This window comes from Coregonus lavaretus (genome assembly GCF_964263955.1).
Source record: "Coregonus lavaretus genome assembly, chromosome: 2".
Taxonomy (NCBI): Eukaryota; Metazoa; Chordata; class Actinopteri; order Salmoniformes; family Salmonidae; genus Coregonus; species Coregonus lavaretus.
The window spans coordinates 46,945,332-46,966,195 of NC_139989.1; the positions used below are offsets into that span (position 1 = coordinate 46,945,332).

General features: G+C 42.2%; 1 protein-coding gene across 1 annotated transcript; it reads left to right on the top strand.

Moving 5' to 3' along the window:
• The first annotated feature begins 7,552 nt into the window (after positions 1–7,552).
• On the top strand, positions 7,553–19,100 carry LOC311149949 (low-density lipoprotein receptor-like). Its single transcript, XM_084187173.1, has 18 exons — positions 7,553–7,843; positions 11,537–11,662; positions 11,787–11,909; positions 12,087–12,464; positions 12,604–12,726; positions 12,835–12,957; positions 13,134–13,253; positions 13,628–13,753; positions 13,880–14,051; positions 14,187–14,414; positions 14,528–14,646; positions 14,765–14,904; positions 15,026–15,167; positions 15,446–15,589; positions 15,704–15,958; positions 16,104–16,178; positions 16,310–16,473; positions 16,627–19,100. Exons 1-18 carry the CDS (start codon positions 7,786–7,788, stop codon positions 16,657–16,659), a joined length of 2,649 nt encoding a protein of 882 aa, XP_084043299.1. The 5' UTR covers positions 7,553–7,785; the 3' UTR covers positions 16,660–19,100.
• Positions 19,101–20,864: the final 1,764 nt, after the last annotated feature.

Genomic DNA, 20,864 nt, shown 5'->3' on the forward strand with positions numbered 1-20,864 from the left:
CTTTCCTCACTTATGTTGTCTTTATTCACATTATGCGCTACACATGATTGATTTCTGTAGCCTAAATGTGCCCAAGAGAATGAACTTTTAAGCCATCTTTGACTAATTGTAGTTATCTTGTGTATATACAGTAGATGGCCCTCTCACCTTGACCAGATGCCAGTACTGAATGCCTCTGGATGAAAAGCCATAGGTTGAAGATTTAGACGTTTTGTTGATGTTCAGGTTGACTGTTTTGTCCTTGAGTCTGAACTGTAAACATGCTGACCACTAAATGAATGCTGCTTTGCTATGCTAAACTGAATTATATACATTATATATTTTAGGCCACAGTGGTTTTAAAGGCTTGTAGCACTCACTGTTGTATTTCCAACAGTGTTACTCTGGGCATGTGTGAGATTCTCCCAGGGGTTCCATGCCTCTGATCTCAGATATACACCACAGTTTCTTCCTCCACAGGTTACTCACTGACCCTGCTGTTTCCGCCTGCTCCCCCTCATACTGCTTTGTTCCAGCCATGGGCTCATGCCATAACACCTGGACAAACAGTGGAACATTTCTGAATGGATCTGCTGTAGACTCATTTTAACTGACTCTAAAGAGCTACCGTCACCCCATTAACCATGATGGCAGAAATTCTGACTGCGCTGAGACCAACCTCTGACTAGCCTTATCTTCCTGTGTATAGGTTTACGTGGCCAGTTTTTATTTATTTGATTTTTTACGTTTTCATTTAGCAGAAATACATTCAAATAAGAACATTTATTTGCTAGGAGGGGTGAAGTCGAGGTGAAATCTGGAGATGTGAAATATGGACAAGAATGTGAGGGTTGAAACCAGGAGGACAGAACCGATCATTGTCTAGGATTTACAGCAGGCTCCCCACAGGGGTGGAAGAACCAAGTAACCAATGGAACAGTTCCTCTCACTGCACTGTAGGCAGGCAGGCAGAGGAGATGGTCTGTTATGAACAAGAGTGCACCCCTTATGGAGGGGTGTTTCATGGACGTGAGCTGTCTTGAGGGGTTGAATGGAGGGCAAGGTGGAGGGGCTGCAACCAGTGGTTATATGTTTCAACATGTATCTACACAAGTTGTCTCACATTGTCATATCTCCAAGACTTGTGACATACGAGAGAAAGCTGGATATCAAGTTTCCCACAGAAGTGACCTTGAGTGTTGGACACAAACTCTCATTTGAGGACAATGTAGTAATTTTACTGTATATTATTCAGTATCCACCTAGCTTATCTCTGCCTTGTCCAAGGGCAGAACATTGTAAAATAATTCTAAAAGAGGTATGCTTCCCTCCCATTAATAATAAAACCATGTTTTGTATTGAGATATGATTAGAGCCATATGTTTTCTGGTGTTTGACAGTTAAGTCCTGGCAATTAAATAATGGCAGTCCTCCCAGTTGGTTGGTGATGGATTCCCCTGTAGTCCACAGACTGATGTTTTGCTTTGTGAAGGCCTCGACGTGGAACATCAGACTAGGCTACATGCCAAGAATCTAGTGCTGTCCTCATTTTAACTTTATAGTGCATCTAGTGCAAGACACTCGATGTCTACACGGCATATGCTTTCCAGCTCTGTCAGGATGGATCACTGGGCCAACAGGCTCTACTGCAGCTGGAAGAACCTGATCTGACTCTCATGTCTCCTCTCCTGTGAGGGAGAAAGGACTCTCATTCCCAGCCAACCCACTGGGCACAAACTGGTTGAATCAACGTTGTTCCAATGTAATTTGTCAACGTGTTGTGATGTGGAATCTACGTGGAAATTACATTGGATTTGAAAAAGTCATCAACGTATACTGTTGTTTTGAGGGTGAAATTCCAGTCACAGGATTATGTCATCATGGTAACCAAATTCCAATATAGACCAACCTTGTATGAAATATGTAGAATACCTTTAAAACAACGTCAGATCTTCAAAGTTATATCCACTATTAGAATAAATAATAATAATAGGCTGTGCAGCACCTCCTACTGGATAATTTATATATCTACAGTTACCCTTTGGTCTCCCATCCAGGGTTTTAACCAAGCCCTGCTTTGCTATGTTATTTGTCACTGACTACTACCAATGTGCTATCATGAGAATGATTGTTGAGGGATCTCCACCTGAAAAATGAAATACACTGAACAGAAATATAAATGCAACAATTTCTAAGATTTTACTGAGTTACAGTTCATATAAGGAAACCAGTCAATTTAAATAAATTCGTTAGGCCCTAATCTATGGATTTCACATGACTGGAAATACAGATATGCATCTGTTGGTCACAGATACCTTTTTAAAAAAAGGTAGGCACGTGGATCAGAAAACCAGTCAGTATCTGGTGTGCCTCATGCAGCGCAACACATCTCCTTCGCATAGAGTTGATCAGGCTGTAGATTGTGGCCTGTGGAATGTTGTCTCACTCCTCTTCAATGGCTGTGCCAAGTTGCTGGATATTGGTGGGAACTGGAACACGCTATCGTACACGTCGATCCAGAGCATCCCAAACATGCTCAATGGGTGACATGTCTGGTGAGTATGCAGGCCATGGAAGAACTGTGGCATTGTGCTGTGTGACAAAACTGCATGTTTTCTGTCAGGTGGATGGATTATCTTGGCAAAGTAGAAATGCTCACTAACAGGGATGTAAACAAATGTAAGAGAAATAAGCTTTTTGTGTGTATGGAACATTTCTGGGATCTTTTATTTCAGCTCATGAAACATAAGACCAACACTTTACATGTTGCGTTTGTATATTTATTCAGTATAGATTCACTGTTGCTATCGAAGTCATTCTTCCAAAGGGTAGGTTTAACAGAGCAAATTAAATGTGACCATACTTTATCACTCATACAGTGGGGAGAACAAGTATTTGATACACTGCCGATTTTGCAGGTTTTCCTACTTACAAAGCATGTAGAGGTCTGTAATTTTTTATCATAGGTACACTTCAACTGTGAGAGACAGAATCTAAAACAAAAATCCAGAAAATCACATTGTATGATTTTTAAGTAATTAATTTGCATTTTATTGCATGACATAAGTATTTGATCACCTACCAACCAGTAAGAATTTCGGCTCTCACAGACCTGTTAGTTTTTCTTTAAGAAGCCCTCCTGTTCTCCACTCATTACCTGTATTAACTGCACCTGTTTGAACTTGTTACCTGTATAAAAGACACCTGTCCAATCAAACAGACTCCAACCTCTCCACAATGGCCAAGACCAGAGAGCTGTGTAAGGACATCAGGGATAAAATTGTAGACCTGCACAAGGCTGGGATGGGCTATAGGACAATAGGCAAGCAGCTTGGTGAGAAGGCAACTGTTGGCGCAATTATTAGAAAATGGAAGAAGTTCAAGATGACGGTCAAACACCCTCAATCTGGGGCTCCATGCAAGATCTCACCTCGTGGGGCATCAATGATCGTGAGGAAGGTGAGGGATCAGCCCAGAACTACACAGCAGGACCTGGTCAATGACCTGAAGAGAGCTGGGACCACAGTCTCAAAGAAAACCATTAGTAACACACTACGCCGTCATGGATTAAAATCCTGCAGCGCACGCAAGGTCCCCCTGCTCAAGCCAGCGCATGTCCAGGCCCATCTGAAGTTTGCCAATGACCGTCTGGATGATCCAGAGGAGGAATGGGAGAAGGTCATGTGGTCTGATGAGATGAAAATATAGCTTTTTGGTCTAAACTCCACTCGCCGTGTTTGGAGGAAGAAGAAGGATGAGTACAACCCCAAGAACACCATCCCAACCGTGAAGCATGGAGGTGGAAACATTCTTTGGGGATGCTTTTCTGCAAAGGGGACAGGACGACTGCACCGTATTGAGGGGAGGATGGATGGGGCCATGTAACGCGAGATCTTGGCCAACAACCTCCTTCCCTCAGTAAGCGCATTGAAGATGGGTCGTGGCTGGGTCTTCCAGCATGACAACGACCCGAAACACACAGCCAGGGCAACTAAGGAGTGGCTCCGTAAGAAGCATCTCAAGGTCCTGGAGTGGCCTAGCCAGTCTCCAGACCTGAACCCAATAGAAAATCTTTGGAGGGAGCTGAAAGTCTGTATTGCCCAGCGACAGCCCCGAAACCTGAAGGATCTGGAGAAGGTCTGTATGGAGGAGTGGGCCAAAATTCCTGCTGCAGTGTGTGCAAACCTGGTCAAGACCTACAGGAAACATATGATCTCTGTAATTGCAAACAAAGGTTTCTGTACCAAATATTAAGTTCTGCTTTTCTGATGTATCAAATACTTATGTCATGCAATAAAATGCAAATTAATTACTTACAAATCATACAATGTGATTTTCTGGATTTTTGTTTTAGATTCTGTCTCTCATAGTTGAAGTGTACCTATGATAAAAATTACAGACCTCTACATGCTTTGTAAGTAGGAAAACCTGCAAAATCAGCAGGGGATCAAATACTTTTTTCCTTCACTGTACTTGTTCTCCCCACTGTATATCATCATTGATGCTATTTAGGCCTATATAGCATTTGCAATGTTATCAACAGCTATTGTTTCAATTCAACCCAGAATTCAACAAAAAAATAGACAGTACAATGGGCATAGGGTTTCAAGGGTTGATTTAAAATGTAATGACATTTCGGGATATTGAATTGTGTTCGGTTGTCAATGCACTCAAATATCAACATTTGAAGGAGATGTATATTTTGCTTGGATAGCTCCATCTGTGCCACTGGTTTAGTCTGGCTTTATTTCAAGTTTGTCTGCAAATTAATAATTGATATGTTGGATTCACGTCTCCATCTTAACCAAAAATCTAAGTTAAAGAATAGGACTAAATCAAATCAAACTTTATTTAAAGTGCATTTAAAGTTAGATTTTATTTAGTCCTATTCATTAACTGGGATGTCCACCAGATCAGAGGATGACTAGGGATGTTCTCTTGATACAGTAAGTTTGTGAATCTGACAATTTTCCTGTCCTGCTAAGCATTCAAAATGTAACTAATACATTTTGGGTGTCAGGGAAAATGTATGGAGTAAAAACTACATTATTTTCTTTAGGAATGTAGTGAAGTAAAAGTTGTCAAAAATATGAATAGTAAACTAAAGTACAGATACCCCCAAAAATGACTAAAGTAGTACTTTAAAGTATTTCTTCTTTAGTACTTTACACCACTGTTGTCCTCACTGTTTACATAGGCTGCGGTGGGAGGGATTGCAAATGGTGAGGTGCTGTGGGGGTGGAGAGATGAGTTAGTTGGCAGTGGGGATGGTGCACTTTCTGGTTTCAGGTGAAAATAGAATAGGGTGAGATGCTCACCTTACCTGCACTGTGAATTAGTGGCTTTGTTCCTGCTCTTGAAGGACTGCGTTTATAGGAAGCTGAATAGAATAGCTGATATCTGAAGAATGCTTTTCCCTGCAATGAGACATATCTGCTTAATCAGCATTCCAATAGCGGGAGCACTGAGGGCAGCACAATTAGTGACAGTCTCATTAGGCACTTCTGTGGTTCTCCTTTACACAGTTTCGGAAGCTTTCATGCCCCATGGCGGGCTATTCAAGGTCCGGTCACTGAGAGGACCAACTCTCACCCGAGGGCAGAGAGTTGTGTGACTGTCAACTCCTATTAATGGTCTCAAATGTAGGTTAGCTTTCTCAGAATCCATGTGAAGGAAATACATCTCAATCCTGGTGTAAAAACCAATTAGCAATTATTATTTTGTAAGGTATTGTAACATGAAATTGAATTGTTACTCTTTCATCTTGATGTAGTGTAGTATGATCCAAATCTGTCTAACATAATCTTGATTACATCTGTGTTACCACTCCCTAATACTAAATAAAACACCATTACATCTGTGTTACCACTCCCTAATACTAAATAAAACACCATTGCTTCAGAAGGAGAGGATAATAGCTTTGTAATTTGCTGTTGGCATCATCATCAAAGCCTTGGCTTCTCCTGCTATCTTATTTCCAGCTACTGTGTGTAGCTAGATCCTCAAATCTGATATGAAGCCACTATTAGATTATAGTTTTTAGCTTGTTCAATTTGGTCCGAAATAGGACGGGGAGCTTTAGTCAGTTACTGGTTGACAGAGACATGGCAGGATGTCATACTAATACTGGTCGGGGGTAGCAGACCCATGAGAACTAGAACAGTTTGATTTTGCTATTATGTGTGTTGTCACGTGTTGCCGCTTTGACCATGAGGGAAAAACACAGTCGTTTGGCTGTGGCGTTTTTGTGTTTTGTATAAGAGATGGTGCGTCATTGCACACTGATGGACATTGGTTAGATCAATATAAAAAATAGATAGAGCAAGTACAAACTAGAAGAGAATTAGTCCTCAAGGCCATCATGATAGACCTGATCACATGTTCTGTGCTTATTGTCTGAGGGAAGTTCTGCAACCAAATTGCTTGTCTGGAATCAATTAGATTCTTCACTTGAAAGTTATATTTCATTCAAACCCCATCTGAATTTAGAAATTAAGTGTGGTGTTGGCTTGCTGAACTAAATGCTAGAGCTTTGTGTCTACCCACACAACACGGTTTGTTGCATTTTGTTCATTTTGTGTTGTTGAGGTTAGTTCATGGGAACTGTAATAGTTTTGTTTGTTGAATAATCTATGGCCTTGTGTCAAAGGACTCTCTCTGTATTCCTGTTACATGCTACTGAAACCCTGGTTCAAGGCTATATGCCATCACGCTTTCTCTATTTTCAAACTTTGTCTTGTACTTTATCTTTGCGTATCTTCACAGGACTTGAGAACAATTGAGAATTTGAAGTCAGACCTTTGGTCATGTGCAGCTCATAAATTCCTTTTGGAAGTTGAGGTTCAATCCTCTTTGTTATTGAAGACAGGAAATGAGCTGATAACATCATGATTATATACCTCATTAATGACTTTATGGCAGGTTCACTAACATCCTATTTATTTGTCTTTTCCCCCACTCAGTTCTGTTGTATTTCATAGGGACAACCTCTGTTTGTGTCGAGGAACCCCAACAGCCTATGTCATTTTCTGTTTGTGTCTGGATTGAGCTGAGTTATGAAAATGTATAGTTTTATCAAAATGTCACAAGTTAGTTTTACTGAGATATGTAGAACCTATCACTATTAAGAATCACATTTATAGTTACCACTTTTACCAACTCCACGGAAAAGCAAGCAAACATGTTTTGACCAAAACTTCAAAGAACTTTATCTATTGTTTTGACCAGGGAGATTCTGCTTTTGAATACTTAGAAGCGCCTGTCAGAATGGGTTTTTGACAAATATTGGTACGTCTAGGCCTGCCTCTTGTGTGTGTGTGTGTGAATGTGTGTGTGTGTGTGTGTGTGTGTGTGTTCGTGCCTGGAGCTTCAAGAATGAACTCAAAATACACACACACACGCACACACAAAGGGTAAAACCGTAGTAAAATAGATCGTATGAAGACACGCCTCTCGATAGTGAGGCTCTATATTCCAGAGATCACACCACTCCAAACCCCGCCCTACGCTTCTTGGGCTCCTCCCATTCCCGCCCACTCCTGGACCACATTGAAATTGGTCTGATGTTGCCAAACATTATTACACTGTCAGGAGCATCCTTGCCTAACCTCTCGTCCCAAGCGCATCTGAATCCAGAACATAAGAGCAGAGGAACGGAATAGCTTGGAAGCAGTGACTTTAAAATAAAACAATAGTTTTAACTTGGTAAAGGAGTAACATATCATAGACATTGTTATAGCTGTATCATAATACCTTATTGAAAGTCAGAGTAAAGTGTAAATCATTTTAACAATTTGTCTGCACACTATGTGGCGGCTGCTGTGCGTGCTGTTGGTGTTCCTGGCTTGCTGTTTTGTCCAAACAAGTAAGTATCTTCTATTCTAACATAGGTCTACTCTAGTGTATTGTCAACTTCTGAATAATTCCCAATTAATTTGGCTTATTTGTTATTTGGACCCTTAATGCATAGTGGCAAAGTAAGTCTATTTTTAAACATAGTCTACCTTCTTGTAAAATATTATGTCTATCGTAAATGGCGATTTTGGATCTATTTGAAATGTTTAAATAGCCCTCTCTCTGACTTCGCCTGATGCATCACGATGGGGGAGGGGGCTAGTTATTTGTAGAATGTAGGTCAAATTTCTGTTGCATCTTGAAGAAGCTGCGATAATATTTTGCAAAACAAATAGTTTCTTATTATCACAACACAATGTGTGGGCGATTGTTTATTTTATTAGTGCACTCCCATTTACACTTAGATACATTTACATTATAAAAAATGTTCGGACATTTGAAATAATTAACTACATTCACTGCCTCTGATTCGTTGTTGGCCATCCGTGGCCAATCAGATTTGAGAATGTACAACAAGACGTTTCGGAAAGCCGGTTGTTGAATAGGAGCCGGGCGAGGCAATAGGATGTTTGCATTGTAGTTCATGCTGAGAAGAGCGGCATTTAACAGTTTTGCATTATTGTGCAATACTTTTTTGTGCAAGACAATTATTTTGTTAGTAGGCTATTGTTATTTTAAAGCTAAAGTCCTTCATTGCTACTTCCATTTAAGGATTTATAAATTAAAGGGATACTTCGGGATTTTGGCAATGAGGCCTTTTACTTCCCCAGAGTCAGAATAACTCTGGATACCATGTGGCCAGTATGAAGGAAGTTAGAGGTAGTTTAGCGAGTCAATGCTAACTAGCATTAGCGTAATGACTGGAAGTCTATGGGTATCTACCTAATTATACCCATTGATTCTGGAAGAATATCTTATACATACCTAATGAGCTTAGTTCAACTATTGTACCCCATCAGAACTCAAAATATCCACATTTGTTCCTCCAATGTTTGTAAACAACATAGGCTAAATGTAAACAAATCCTGTATAGCCTCAAAACACAGTTACAATTAGAATTTTGATATCATTACATTTACGTCATTTAGCAGACGCTCTTATCCAGAGCGACTTTACAGTTAGTGAGTGCATACATGTTTTTTTTTTCATACTGGCCCCCAGTGGGAATCAAACCCACAACCCTGGCGTTGCAAGCGCCATGCTCTACAAACTGAGCTACACGGGGCCATGGATGGTCAGTGCTTGCATCCATACTCTAGCTCTGTCTATGAATTTGTCACACAAAGTGCAAAAATCTTCAAAATTCACGTACTGTAGATTACAAATGAATTATTGTATAATTAGGCTACATAGCAAGGCTGCAATAAACTAAATGTGTTCTCCTCAACTGATGCAATAACCAGTCACATTGCAATCTAGACCCTCTGTTGTTCCCTCACATTTTTAACATTTCATTCTCCCCTCACGTTTTTGACCCTTTCATGATATATTGATGGCCCTATGGCATCATTGTGGTGGGCCCCCCTGAGAATTAAAGGAATCCCTCTTGCCCACCTCCAAAAAGCATTACTTTCATGTATTTCTCTTGAGGCAACATTCCAACGTGTGATTTACCAGAACGCAAACTGTTTTCCAAGGGATGACAGTGTGAAATTTGATCATATCTGGGTATTCGCTTATGTTCTCTCTCAGTTGTGCGGGTATTCATTCAGGTGTTGTTTTGCTCTTATTTTGTGGCTCGTCTTGTTCACTCACGAGGGGACTCTATAGATAAGTATGAAAAATGTATGCACTCACTAACTGTAAGTCGCTCTGGATAAGAGCGTCTGCTAAATGACTAAAATGTAAAATAAGACAACCAGGTTAGATAAGATTAAAGTCACTAATGATAAAAACCTTTAAAGAAAGGGAGTGCACATGGAAGAGGGTCCACCACTACAGCCGCCCATAGTACACTCTTACATGGGGACAGCTGGGTCCAGAACTGGAATAGCGGTAATCTGTTTAGCTGTGGAGACATGGTGAATGAGGACATTAACTTCTCATGTTCATAGTGTTTGTTCACAGAGTTATATCTGTACTAGATGGCCCCATTTGATTTCCATAAACTTTCCCAGATCTGCTGTTGACATCTGTTGAATAGAACGGACCGAAAAGCAACAGAACTGTGCTGTCACAGTTTAAGACCAAGATATCTCAGTAAAAAAAATGTAGGCCAAACTATGAACCTTCTCTTAAATGAGCATAAATTGTTCAATCTTTCCAAATTCCCTTATTTACATCCTTGAAGTAACATGGTACTGCAATTCAGTAGGTATTATTGTTCCTGAAACCAAAACTGTTGGTGAGTAACTAAAGGTTCACCTCACCCAGGAACTGTCCTGTTTTGGTCAGTGAAAAGAGTACCTAGCCCACTATTGTCTCTAGTGTTATTATCATGCAAACCTTCCGCTTGACCCAATCAGCTACCAGTGGTGTGATTCAAGCTCCTCCCTCTGGTCAAGCTCCTCCCTCCCTCTGGCTCCTATCAGAAACAGGTGTCCATCCAGTGTTTTGAGGCCTAAGTGCAGGATAAGGAATTCCCAGGGGCACCTGGACTATGCTGTGAGTGCTCTCTGTGGCCAGGGGCACTGATGTATAGTACAGTGTCTTAATTGGTTCTTCCAGTTCACTAACTAGGGTGATTTAGATAGGGGGTTAGGTGGAGAGCTGTAGGAGGTCTAGAATGTCTTTGTTTGATGGATGAACAGCAATTCAGAACTGCATGGAGGATAATTAAGATGTTAAGGAGAACATAACATCAGCCAGTACTGTATGTCTACGGTCTCTTTTCATTTGTCTTCAGTCACCACCACCCAAATACTGACAAAAATCTACGTTCTCCACTACCAATGGCATGTGTAAATATTAGTGTGTGTGAGTGTGTGTGCATGTGTGTGTGCATGTGTCAGTGTGTTTGAGTTGTAGATTCTCCACATTCCTCCTCTATAGGCAGGTTGGAATTTGCATGTGTATGTGTCTGTACATGTGTAAGTGTGTATGTTGAAAGGGAGAGGGTCATAATGGGCCTCTCCCTCCCATCCCCCTGCTTCTTTGTCAATGTGTTACCAGCATCCCAGCCATAGCCCACTGAACAGCCAGCCCCTCCCCCACTCACTGTCACATATGACTGCAAGCTGGGAAACGAGACCCACCAGACACAACCTGCTCTAGCACTTCTGTTTTTACTCTATACATTCTGATTTATGGTCTGTTCAAGTATTTGCCTTAGATAACATCCACAGACACAGAAAACAGACACTTTTTCCTTTTCCTGTGGTTTATTGTGGTGTCAGGATACAGGTGTTCAAAGAATGTGTTGTGTTCTTGACTGACCTTACAGTATGTAGATGATAAAGCACAGCAGAGAATTACCACTGGTGGTCCTATCCTGCTAAGGCTTTGCAGTGCCATTGGCTTGCCACGCAACTCCTCTCTGGAAAGCGTCTGATTTGTGTGCTTTGCCAGTTGCCCAGAAATAAATAGAACAGCAATTGGTTTCATTCATTAGAGCTTTATTGTCCCATTATACAATGTATCTGGGGTTGTAAATGTTAGTCAGTTAAATGCTCCATAAATCCCATTTCGATTTTGAGATTTTGTTGTTCACTAGAATGAATAGTCATGGACTGACCGTGTGTGTACGTGTATTTTTCCCTCATAGACGCAGAGACAACATGCGGGACCAGGCAGTTCCTGTGTGGGAACGGGAAGTGCATTACATTGAGATGGGTGTGTGACGACACAGATGACTGTGGAGATGGCACTGACGAGCTCCCCGGAACCTGCTGTGAGTAACACATACCGCCATAGCTAATTGGAATACAATAGAGTAATGAACCACACTTATAGTTCAACATCTTTTTCAGTTTCAGTCACTGATGGTTGTTCTCTCTTTTCTGTTGCACCTGTAGCGGCCAGAACTTGCAGACCCACAGAGTTTAGCTGTGGTGGCCGTCTGAACCAGTGTGTTCCCAGTACCTGGCTCTGTGACGGCAAAGCAGACTGTGAGAATGGTGCTGATGAGGAGAGCTGTGGTGAGTGGTCCTGTCTTCTCCACTCTCTGTTGTACCCTTCTCCCCTACTCACCTCCTAACATTTCCCCTTCTCAAAGCTACTCTCTCTTTTCCCTCTCAGTCCCATACTTTCCCAACTGATATAAGCCTGACAAATGAGGCTCCACTCTAACACACCTGTCTCTGTTCCTCCCACAGCGCCCAAGCACTGCACAGATAACGAGTTCCGCTGCAGTAACGGCCAGTGTGTGTCGGCCTCCTTTGTGTGTGATGAGGAGTTGGACTGTGATGATGGGAGCGACGAGGTTTCCTGCCCACCCGCCACCTGTAGCTCCACCTCCTTCCAGTGCAACAACTCTGTGTGTGTGCCGCGCCTGTGGGCCTGCGACGGAGACGCCGACTGCTCGGATGGCTCCGACGAGTGGCCGCAGAACTGTGGGACGCGGGCCCCTGAGGGTGCCGCCAAGCCCTGCTCCTCTCAGGAGTTCCACTGTGGCAGCGGGGAGTGTATCCACAGCAGCTGGAAATGTGACGGAGGGTTCGACTGCCTGGATCGCTCTGACGAGACCAACTGTAGTGAGTACATTCTCTCTCTCTTATTACCGTTTTATTACTGTTGTTAGCTATATTTGGTTTAATATTCTCTGTTTCAAGGTCATATGTAAGTTGCACATGGATTTCTGACTGACCTCTCAATGTCTCCTTCTCTCCATAGGCCGCCTCACCTGCCGCCCCGATGAGTTCCAATGTGGTGATGGCACCTGTATCCACGGCGGCCGCCAATGTAACCGCCAGTACGACTGCAGAGACTTGAGTGACGAAATAGGCTGTGTCATTGGTAGGCTCCTGCCCCACCTAAAGCTACTAACTCTGCTTCTACTACTGTGACCTACTGGAATGGTAGTACTACCTTTGTGTTATACTCACACTCTCCTCTCCTCCACAGTGAGCCATTGCAAGGGCCCCACCAGGTTTAAGTGCCGTAGTGGGGAGTGCATCAGCATGGAGAAGGTGTGTGACAAGCAGCGCGACTGCAGGGACTGGTCAGATGAGCCTCTCAGAGAGTGTGGTGAGCGTGAAGATGGAACATGTACTTAGGGGGAATATTGTTTAGCCTGTGGTTAGCTTCTCATGTAAAATTTGTTGGATGGAAACCCTGGGAATGCTATCTAGCTGTGGTTGCTGAGAAAAAGGAGGAGTTGTGGACTGGTGTGGTGAACTGTCACTTTTCTCTCCTCCCTGCAGACTCCAACGAGTGCCTGTACAACAATGGCGGCTGCTCACACATCTGCAATGACCTGAAGATCGGCTATGAGTGCCAATGCCCCACCGGTTACTACCTGACGGACAAGAAACGCTGTGAAGGTAAAACTCCTTACCGCTATACCTGCATGTTTGTCCACAGAGCCCAAAAAGATGGCTCAATCAGCAGCCATATTGGATCTGATGTCCGTGCCAATGTGGACTTCAGACGGTACATCCTTTAGGCCTAGTGCCAGGCGATGTGGCCATTGATGCCTTTGCCTTAGTTCAATCCTGGATGGCAGTGAAAAGCTGATGATAGTGGGGTAAGAAGGTCTCTGTCCTGACTGGGCCACTTCCCTGTGGAGCCATGATGACTCAGTGCTGTTACTGTCACACCACCTTTGTCTGACCCTACGCCACTGTTTACCTTATCCAACACTGTGTCAGTTACACAGACGTCATATGTGACATCTGTCCTGTACCTCTTCCCACAGATATCGATGAGTGTGCCAGCCCAGACATCTGCAGCCAGATCTGTGTCAATCACATGGGCAGCTACAAGTGCGAGTGTGAGGAGGGCTACCAGGTCGACCCAGCCACCAAAGCCTGCAAGGCCATCGGTAAGTATCGGACCTAAGAAAGACTGAATGCTTACTTTGCTCATGTGTTGATCAAGTTTATTTTAAAATTGTCATGGGTCATGCATTGCAGTAATTGGAACGATACTCTCTCGTCTGATCACACAGGCACTGTAGCCTATCTGTTCTTCACCAATCGCCATGAGGTGAGGAAGATGACACTGGACAAGAGTGAGTACACCCGTGTCATCCCCCGCCTGAAGAACGCAGTGGCTCTGGACATGAACATGGTTGCCAAGGAGATTTACTGGTCTGACATCTCCCAGAAGAAGATCTACTGGTGAGCAAAGCTTCCATGTTTTCTTTATCCATAGAGCCCTGTTGTAGGCCTATTGCTCCCAGTGATATCTTGATGATGATGATAATTAGAAGGATATATTTTCTCTCTATTTTCCACCCTTCTCCTACAATCCAGCACCTCCATGGACTTGGCTGCAGACACAGCTCAGCACAGAGTTGTGATTGGCAGCGACATCGAGGCTCCTGAAGGCATCGCCTTTGACTGGGTCCACGGCAACATCTACTGGACCGACAGTATCCGCAGCAGCATCTCTGTGTCAACCGCCAATGGGAGCCGCCGCAAGACTCTCTTCCAGAATGACCTGGCCAAGCCCCGCGCTATCGTGGTCGACCCCCACAGCAAGTAGGTCCCACACTGGCTTCAGAAATGAGCATAATAACTGAAACATTGAGTCTACACAGGATATTTATTGAATGATGACATGCTTCAATAAATGTGCTCTCCTGCCCTCCTAGCTTCATGTACTGGACTGACTGGGGAACTCCAGCCAAGATTGAGAAGGGAGGTCTGAACGGAGGAGACCGTGCTGCTCTGGTCACAGACGACATTGTGTGGCCCAATGGAATCACCCTTGGTGAGCACTTTCATAACTTCCTACCTTTGTTTGTGTGGGTGCGCATGCATAACTGTGTGTGTGTTTCTGAATGGTCACGCTGGTCTGACTAGTTTCTCTTATCCTCTCGCCTGGTCAGACCTGCTGAACCAGCGGCTGTACTGGGTGGACTCCAAGCTGCACACCCTCTCCAGTATTGACGTCCAGGGTGGCGGCCGAAGGACACTCATTATAGATGAACACAGGCTAGCCCATCCCCTAGGCATCACTGTGTTTGAGGTGAGCGCCAAAATCATAACTTTCAAATGAGGCACTATGAAAATTAAGTCTGAAAGCAACCATATATTCCATATGTTTATGCAGAGATTATAAATGTTATAATGGAGTATTGTGTGTGTAGGAAAGAGTGTTTTGGACAGATGTCAGCAATAATGCCATTCTGAGTGCCAACCGTGTGACGGGCAGGGACATCAAGCCTGTGGCAGAGCACCTGGCATCCCCAGAGGACATTGTGTTGTACCACAACCTCAAACAGCCAACTGGTATGTATCAAGTCTCTCAGCTTTTAATATTCCCATTGTTAGTTAGATCAGTAGTTTGTATATGCAAGAGTAGCCATGGAGTTAGGCACTAATGTGTTTTGGCATGATGGTTGCACCTCAGGGATGCATTTTATTCAAAGTGCTATTTTTGTGTCTGGAGCCTCAGACTATTACAATTAAGTTACACTGCTGCAGTAGCATAGCAATAGCAATGTGCTTTTTATTGAGACAAACCAGTACCCAGACTTAATCCCCTCCTCCCCTCTGCCCCACTCCAGGCAGGGACTGGTGCAAGGTGGCCAACGGAGGCTGTGAGTTCATGTGTCTGGCAGCCCCCCAGGTGGGCATACATTCCCCCAAGTACACCTGTGCATGCCCTGACAACATGCTGCTGGCCAAAGACATGAGGAAATGTGTACCAGGTATATATCTAGCTAGCACCCTAAGCCTCTCTATGTAACATAACACAGGGGAAATATATAATCCCTTGCTTCCTGTATAATCTCTAACCTAAGTGTTTTCTGTGTATTCACCAGCTGCACCAACACCTGCAGCTCCAGTCAAGCCCAATGTTCCCGCCACCAACCCCCCACCCCCACCGGCACCCGCCCGCACCTCCCCTGCACCTCCAGCCCGTGCCACCACTAAGGCCCCCATCATCACTACCACAGTTACACCTGCACCTCCCCGCACTACCAAGCCTGTGCCACGCAACCCCCAGCCTGCCCAGCCAGATAGACCCAGGATCCCCCAGGCCCATACTACCACTGTGCCTCAAGTTACCACTCAGGGTAAGCATGAGTTGAATGTGTGCTCTCACTAAATGCAGTAGTTATCAGCAATGAATATATATTTTTAAAGATGAAACTTTCCTGGAACGTCGTACTTTGACAGGATGTATCATTAATCTAATATGTTTCTTGTTTTTCCCTTCAGACATCCGCCATGAATTTTCTGCTCTACCCACAGTCCCTTCAACCCCTGCAGCTTTATACATCGCACTGCCTATAGGTAAGTTGCTTTAACATCACTGACTTAGACACACAGTTAGTTAGAATTATTCTTACACACCAGTGATGTTAAAACCCCACTTTAGCATCAACAAATCCCCTCTAACCTCTCTCTCTCTCTCTGTCTCTCAGCCATTGTGTGTCTGGTGGCCTTTGGTGCCGTGCTGCTGTGGAGGAACTACAGGCTGAAGAACACTAACACCATTCACTTTGAAAACCCAGTCTACCAGAAGACCACTGAAGACCAGGTGCACATATGCAGGAGCCACAGTCCAGATGGCTACTCCTACCCACCGGTAAGAGGCCAATCTGTCATACACAGTCAATCTCAATGTCACTTGGAGTATGCTAGTGTTTTTGAAGTATTAGCATAGGGATATGTAGCCTATGGTATGTAGTAGCTGTAGTTCAGTGACTTAATGTATTCATCTTTGTGTCCTTCCCCTCAGAGACAGATTGTGAGTCTTGATGATGAGGCTTGACAGTCGTACTGACGTTCCCTGCCAACACAAACGCTTTAAGAGGAAAGAGCAGAGGAGTAAGAGAGACATGTTATATAAGCTACCTGGACAAACTTTTTTTTGTTTTTTGTTTTTTTACCTCACAACCTCAAAGACATAAGAAGCCAGAGAAAGTGTCATACCGCTGACCAAATCACTGTGTGCTCAAAGACAAATGGAACCTCTGGAAAGAAAAGCAGGAAAAGGAGGAAGATTTCCCATCCAGACTTTCTTGCCCATTTGTGCACAATCCAGAGCCATAAGAGACCATCAACTCATCTCCACCATGCTTGGGTTTTATTGGCCCATTATACACCATAGCATTTTTTCTCAGAGACAATTTGTCTGAACTGTGAAATATCTTACAAATGGAGGACTCTCCAGAAGTTAAACCACATTATGAAAGAACAGTAATGTAATTGTAATATTTGAGTGTTTTGTGAAGAAGTGCCCTTGATATATGAGGTGACTGCAACTTTATTGAACACCACTTAGAAATGAGAAAGTTCTCTCTTTCTTGCTACGTAGAATTCAGAAATGAGGTATTGTAAATAACGTAGGTATTTATTTCACTTATGACCGAGACTGACAAAATGTTGAGAAATAATGAGCGGATCATATCTTGCACTATGTCTAGACTAATTTATTTGTTCCTGAATTGTTTTAATAACAAAATTGGACTTAAACTAACACCTGAGCCACTTGTTGAAATGAATCCCTTTGATAGTGAATGTCGTCTTGAATTCTATACATGTGCCAATTTAACCTCTATATCATCACCAGACAGGGATAAAGTCAAATCATAGCTTTTTATACCAATCGTCCACATTGCCTCACTAGTGGAGCACTATCCAAATGGATGGTTAGACACACTAACGCTTATCCTGTATGTCTATGTGCCTTGGTAACACTATTGCTGTGGGAACATTCCATTTCCCTTTTATGGTGTTTAATTGCAAGCCAAGAGAGTAGATTTAGGACAGTCTGTTTGAGATGTATCTTTCTCATTTTCTCCCTTGTCTAACTTTCTGTCACTCCCTCCTTCTCAAGCTTCCCGTTCTCTCAGCCCAACTGTTTGAGAGCAGTATATAATTGTGTAATTCTTCTATGACAGAAAGCCTTAAAAAATTGGGTCATGGGACCATGTGACCATGTGACCATTGGAGCCATGTTCATGTGACTGTGTCATGCAACAGTAGTACACAGACTACACTCTTAGAAAAAAGGGTGCTATTTAGAACCTTAAAGGGTTCTTCGGCTGTCCCCATAGGAGAACCCTTTGAATAACCCTTTTTGGTTCCAGGTAGAACCCTTTTGGGTTCCATGTAGAACCCTTTCCACAGAGGGTTATACATGGAACCCAAAAGGGTTCTACCTGGAACCAAAAAGGGTTATGCCTGGAACCAAAAAGGGTTCTACAATGGGGACAGCTGATCCCAATTTTCTAAGAGTGTAGCATCTTCATGTCTTCATTCAGGTTCAGAAACATAAGTTGCCTTTTAATGGTTTTCACAGCATTGTTTACTGGAGAGAGTTTTAGGTAGATTTATTTGACTAAGTAAAAACTGATTATGACAGTTCTAGGTACTGGAATAGAAGCCGTCCAAGTGCATTATATATCATGCTGATAACCTTTTAACCAGATGATTTATTCAAATACTAATGATGGTGCTGAGGTGGCTTTAGGCCACAATGTTTCACACTTCTTTCTCTGAGATCAGAGTGAAATTAATGTGTCTAACTGTTTACAATTAAATGTGTTTGACATTGAGGATGCGACAGTGTTACAGGCATTACACAGAGAGCGAGTTTGGGGTAATTACATATGGCCTAAGCCTAACAAAGACATTATTGTTGAGTCAGTGAAAATGTTTGTTTATGTTTCTGTTATGTTTTTTATGTGGGGTTGGGGCTAAAGAGATTGTTTAATTCAATAGCCATATGAAACAAATCCAGAAATGTGTGTTAACTAACATGAACAGTGCAGATCATGAATATATAAATATTATGTTCATAATGTATATGTACATATTTGTAAAAATTTTTGGTCATGATGTCCCAGTGTAGAATTTGTACACCGTTAAACATTTGATGTACATAAATAAATGCTTATATTTATTTTAGAATCATTACACTCTGATTGGTACTTTGCGTATGCCTGAAGTTTTTGTCTGACAAGCATTTTTGTGTGATGGGTGTTAACATTTGTAATGAATTAACTAATGTGTTAAACATACACAAAATACACATTACAAGTTAACTGTGTTAATTGTGTTTACTGCCTTTGGTTTTCCATAATTAATCAATATTGAGATGCTTTGGTAGTTTCAAAATAGTCACCTTTCACATAGATCTATTATATATTTATTATCATTTCATCATATTTTTGTATTAATATGAGAATAAAATATTTTCAGAATTCAGTTTCTTTATCCTTTTAGATAATAAGGGCACTACCAGTGGCCATTACATCAGCAGAATGACAGTCTGTTGAATATCACGAAAGTTCTGTAATTCCTGACAGAAGCATGGAAGATATAATGTATTTATTTATTAAATTGAATGACTGTAAATACACAAATCACAGAGCTGTTTTATATTTCCGGACTATGTTGATTTATTGTGTTTAATTATGTGGACTCAGACCACTGAACTTTAGTGTGAGCTTGTTTTAGTCTTCAATAAAGAAAAAGGAGCACTCCGTTTCTGCATAGATCTGATTATTTATTGACGGGACATAGGCCTACTTTTTGTTCAAGCTGGAATGAAGTGTGTATGGGTACTTTCTTTCCATATGTAGACTGCAATATCTAATCTTCATGTCATATTGCCACGAGCTTTCTGGTCTACAAAGTCACAATGACACCAGTTTATGTCAAAGCTACTGCACAATAACACTTCAAGAGAACACTTTTCACAGCACAAATCTCCAACTGAAACAATTTAGCAGATTGTGTGGTAGCCTTAAAAAACAGTGTCCAAGAATAACAGGAACAGCATTCAATAAATAAATTAGGTATCAGGCTCTATGGCTCAGGTCAAACCGTCCATGTGTCCTGGCAGCAGGCCCCCTACTGCAGACAAAGTTCAAGGCTGTGAATGGGAGATAAATGATAACATACCAAGAAAACACACATTCACACACACACACATACACACACACACATACACACACACATACACACAGTCACGTCTATACTTACATATATACAGTAAATACATAAAAAACATACAAACACACATACAAACACACATAAACCTCCATTCCATTCAGGTTGTGACTCTGGCTGCCATTGAGGAGAGTATCCATCCTTATTAGACTGTCATGGGTGCTAACTTACCTTGGACACTAGATTATCATGTTACAGTAGGACAATACTGCACACACTTAAAGATACAGGGATGTAGCTCAGTTGGTAGAGCATGGCGTTTGCAACGCCAGGGTTGTGGGTTCGATTCTCACGGGGGGCCAGTATGAAAAATAAAAAAATAATGTATGCACTCACTAACTGTAAGTCGCTCTGGATAAGAGCGTCTGCTAAATGACTAAAATGTAAATGTTGGGTTTGGATCACTGGCTGAATAATGTTAACCATCTGTTAGTAACTAGGACATTTATTCAACTGGATATTTGGCCTCCTTCTGTTTGATTACTTTACTTGTGACATTCATCCAAACAAATAACTGCTCCCCCGAATATGACTTCATTTCCTAACACAGTGTCCTAGACTGGTTGTTTTTGTTGGCATGAGGCATTTTTCAAGCAAAGAACCTCGGGTTGTCCTTAATCATTAACATATCAACATGAGTTTAGTACAGCTGAACTGGAGCTGGAGTTTATTAGAGGTACAGAAGAGTGTAAAACTGTAACAAACTATCAATATGGGCAGTATTCTTTATACTCGTATTCAAACAGATTGGTGTAATAAACCGTTTATATCGTCAGTGGAGTTAATATGCAGTACAACCTATCTATATGGAAACATATTACCCATACTATCTCATTTTAAGTAAACATTACAGAAGAGATAAATGGTGAGGCCATCCTTATGTATTTTGTGTACAATGAATATCTGCCAATATTCTATGCAGAGGTTGGACGTATTCACTTTTCCCAGAAGAGGAAGCAGTGGGTGGAAATGAGGACATAGGCCAGGGAAGGACACTGCTTGCTTCTGAACCCTGTT

What these genes read in the sequence shown, in the direction of transcription:
- LOC311149949 (XM_084187173.1), top strand. Translation starts at nt 7,786, where the DNA reads ATGTGGCGGCTGCTGTGCGTGCTGTTGGTGTTCCTGGCTTGCTGTTTT. An exon ending in CGAGCTCCCCGGAACCTGCT is followed by an intron (nt 11,663 to 11,786) that starts GTGAGTAACACA and finishes TTGCACCTGTAG; the next exon opens with CGGCCAGAACTTGCAGACCC. An exon ending in CTCTGACGAGACCAACTGTA is followed by an intron (nt 12,465 to 12,603) that starts GTGAGTACATTC and finishes TTCTCTCCATAG; the next exon opens with GCCGCCTCACCTGCCGCCCC.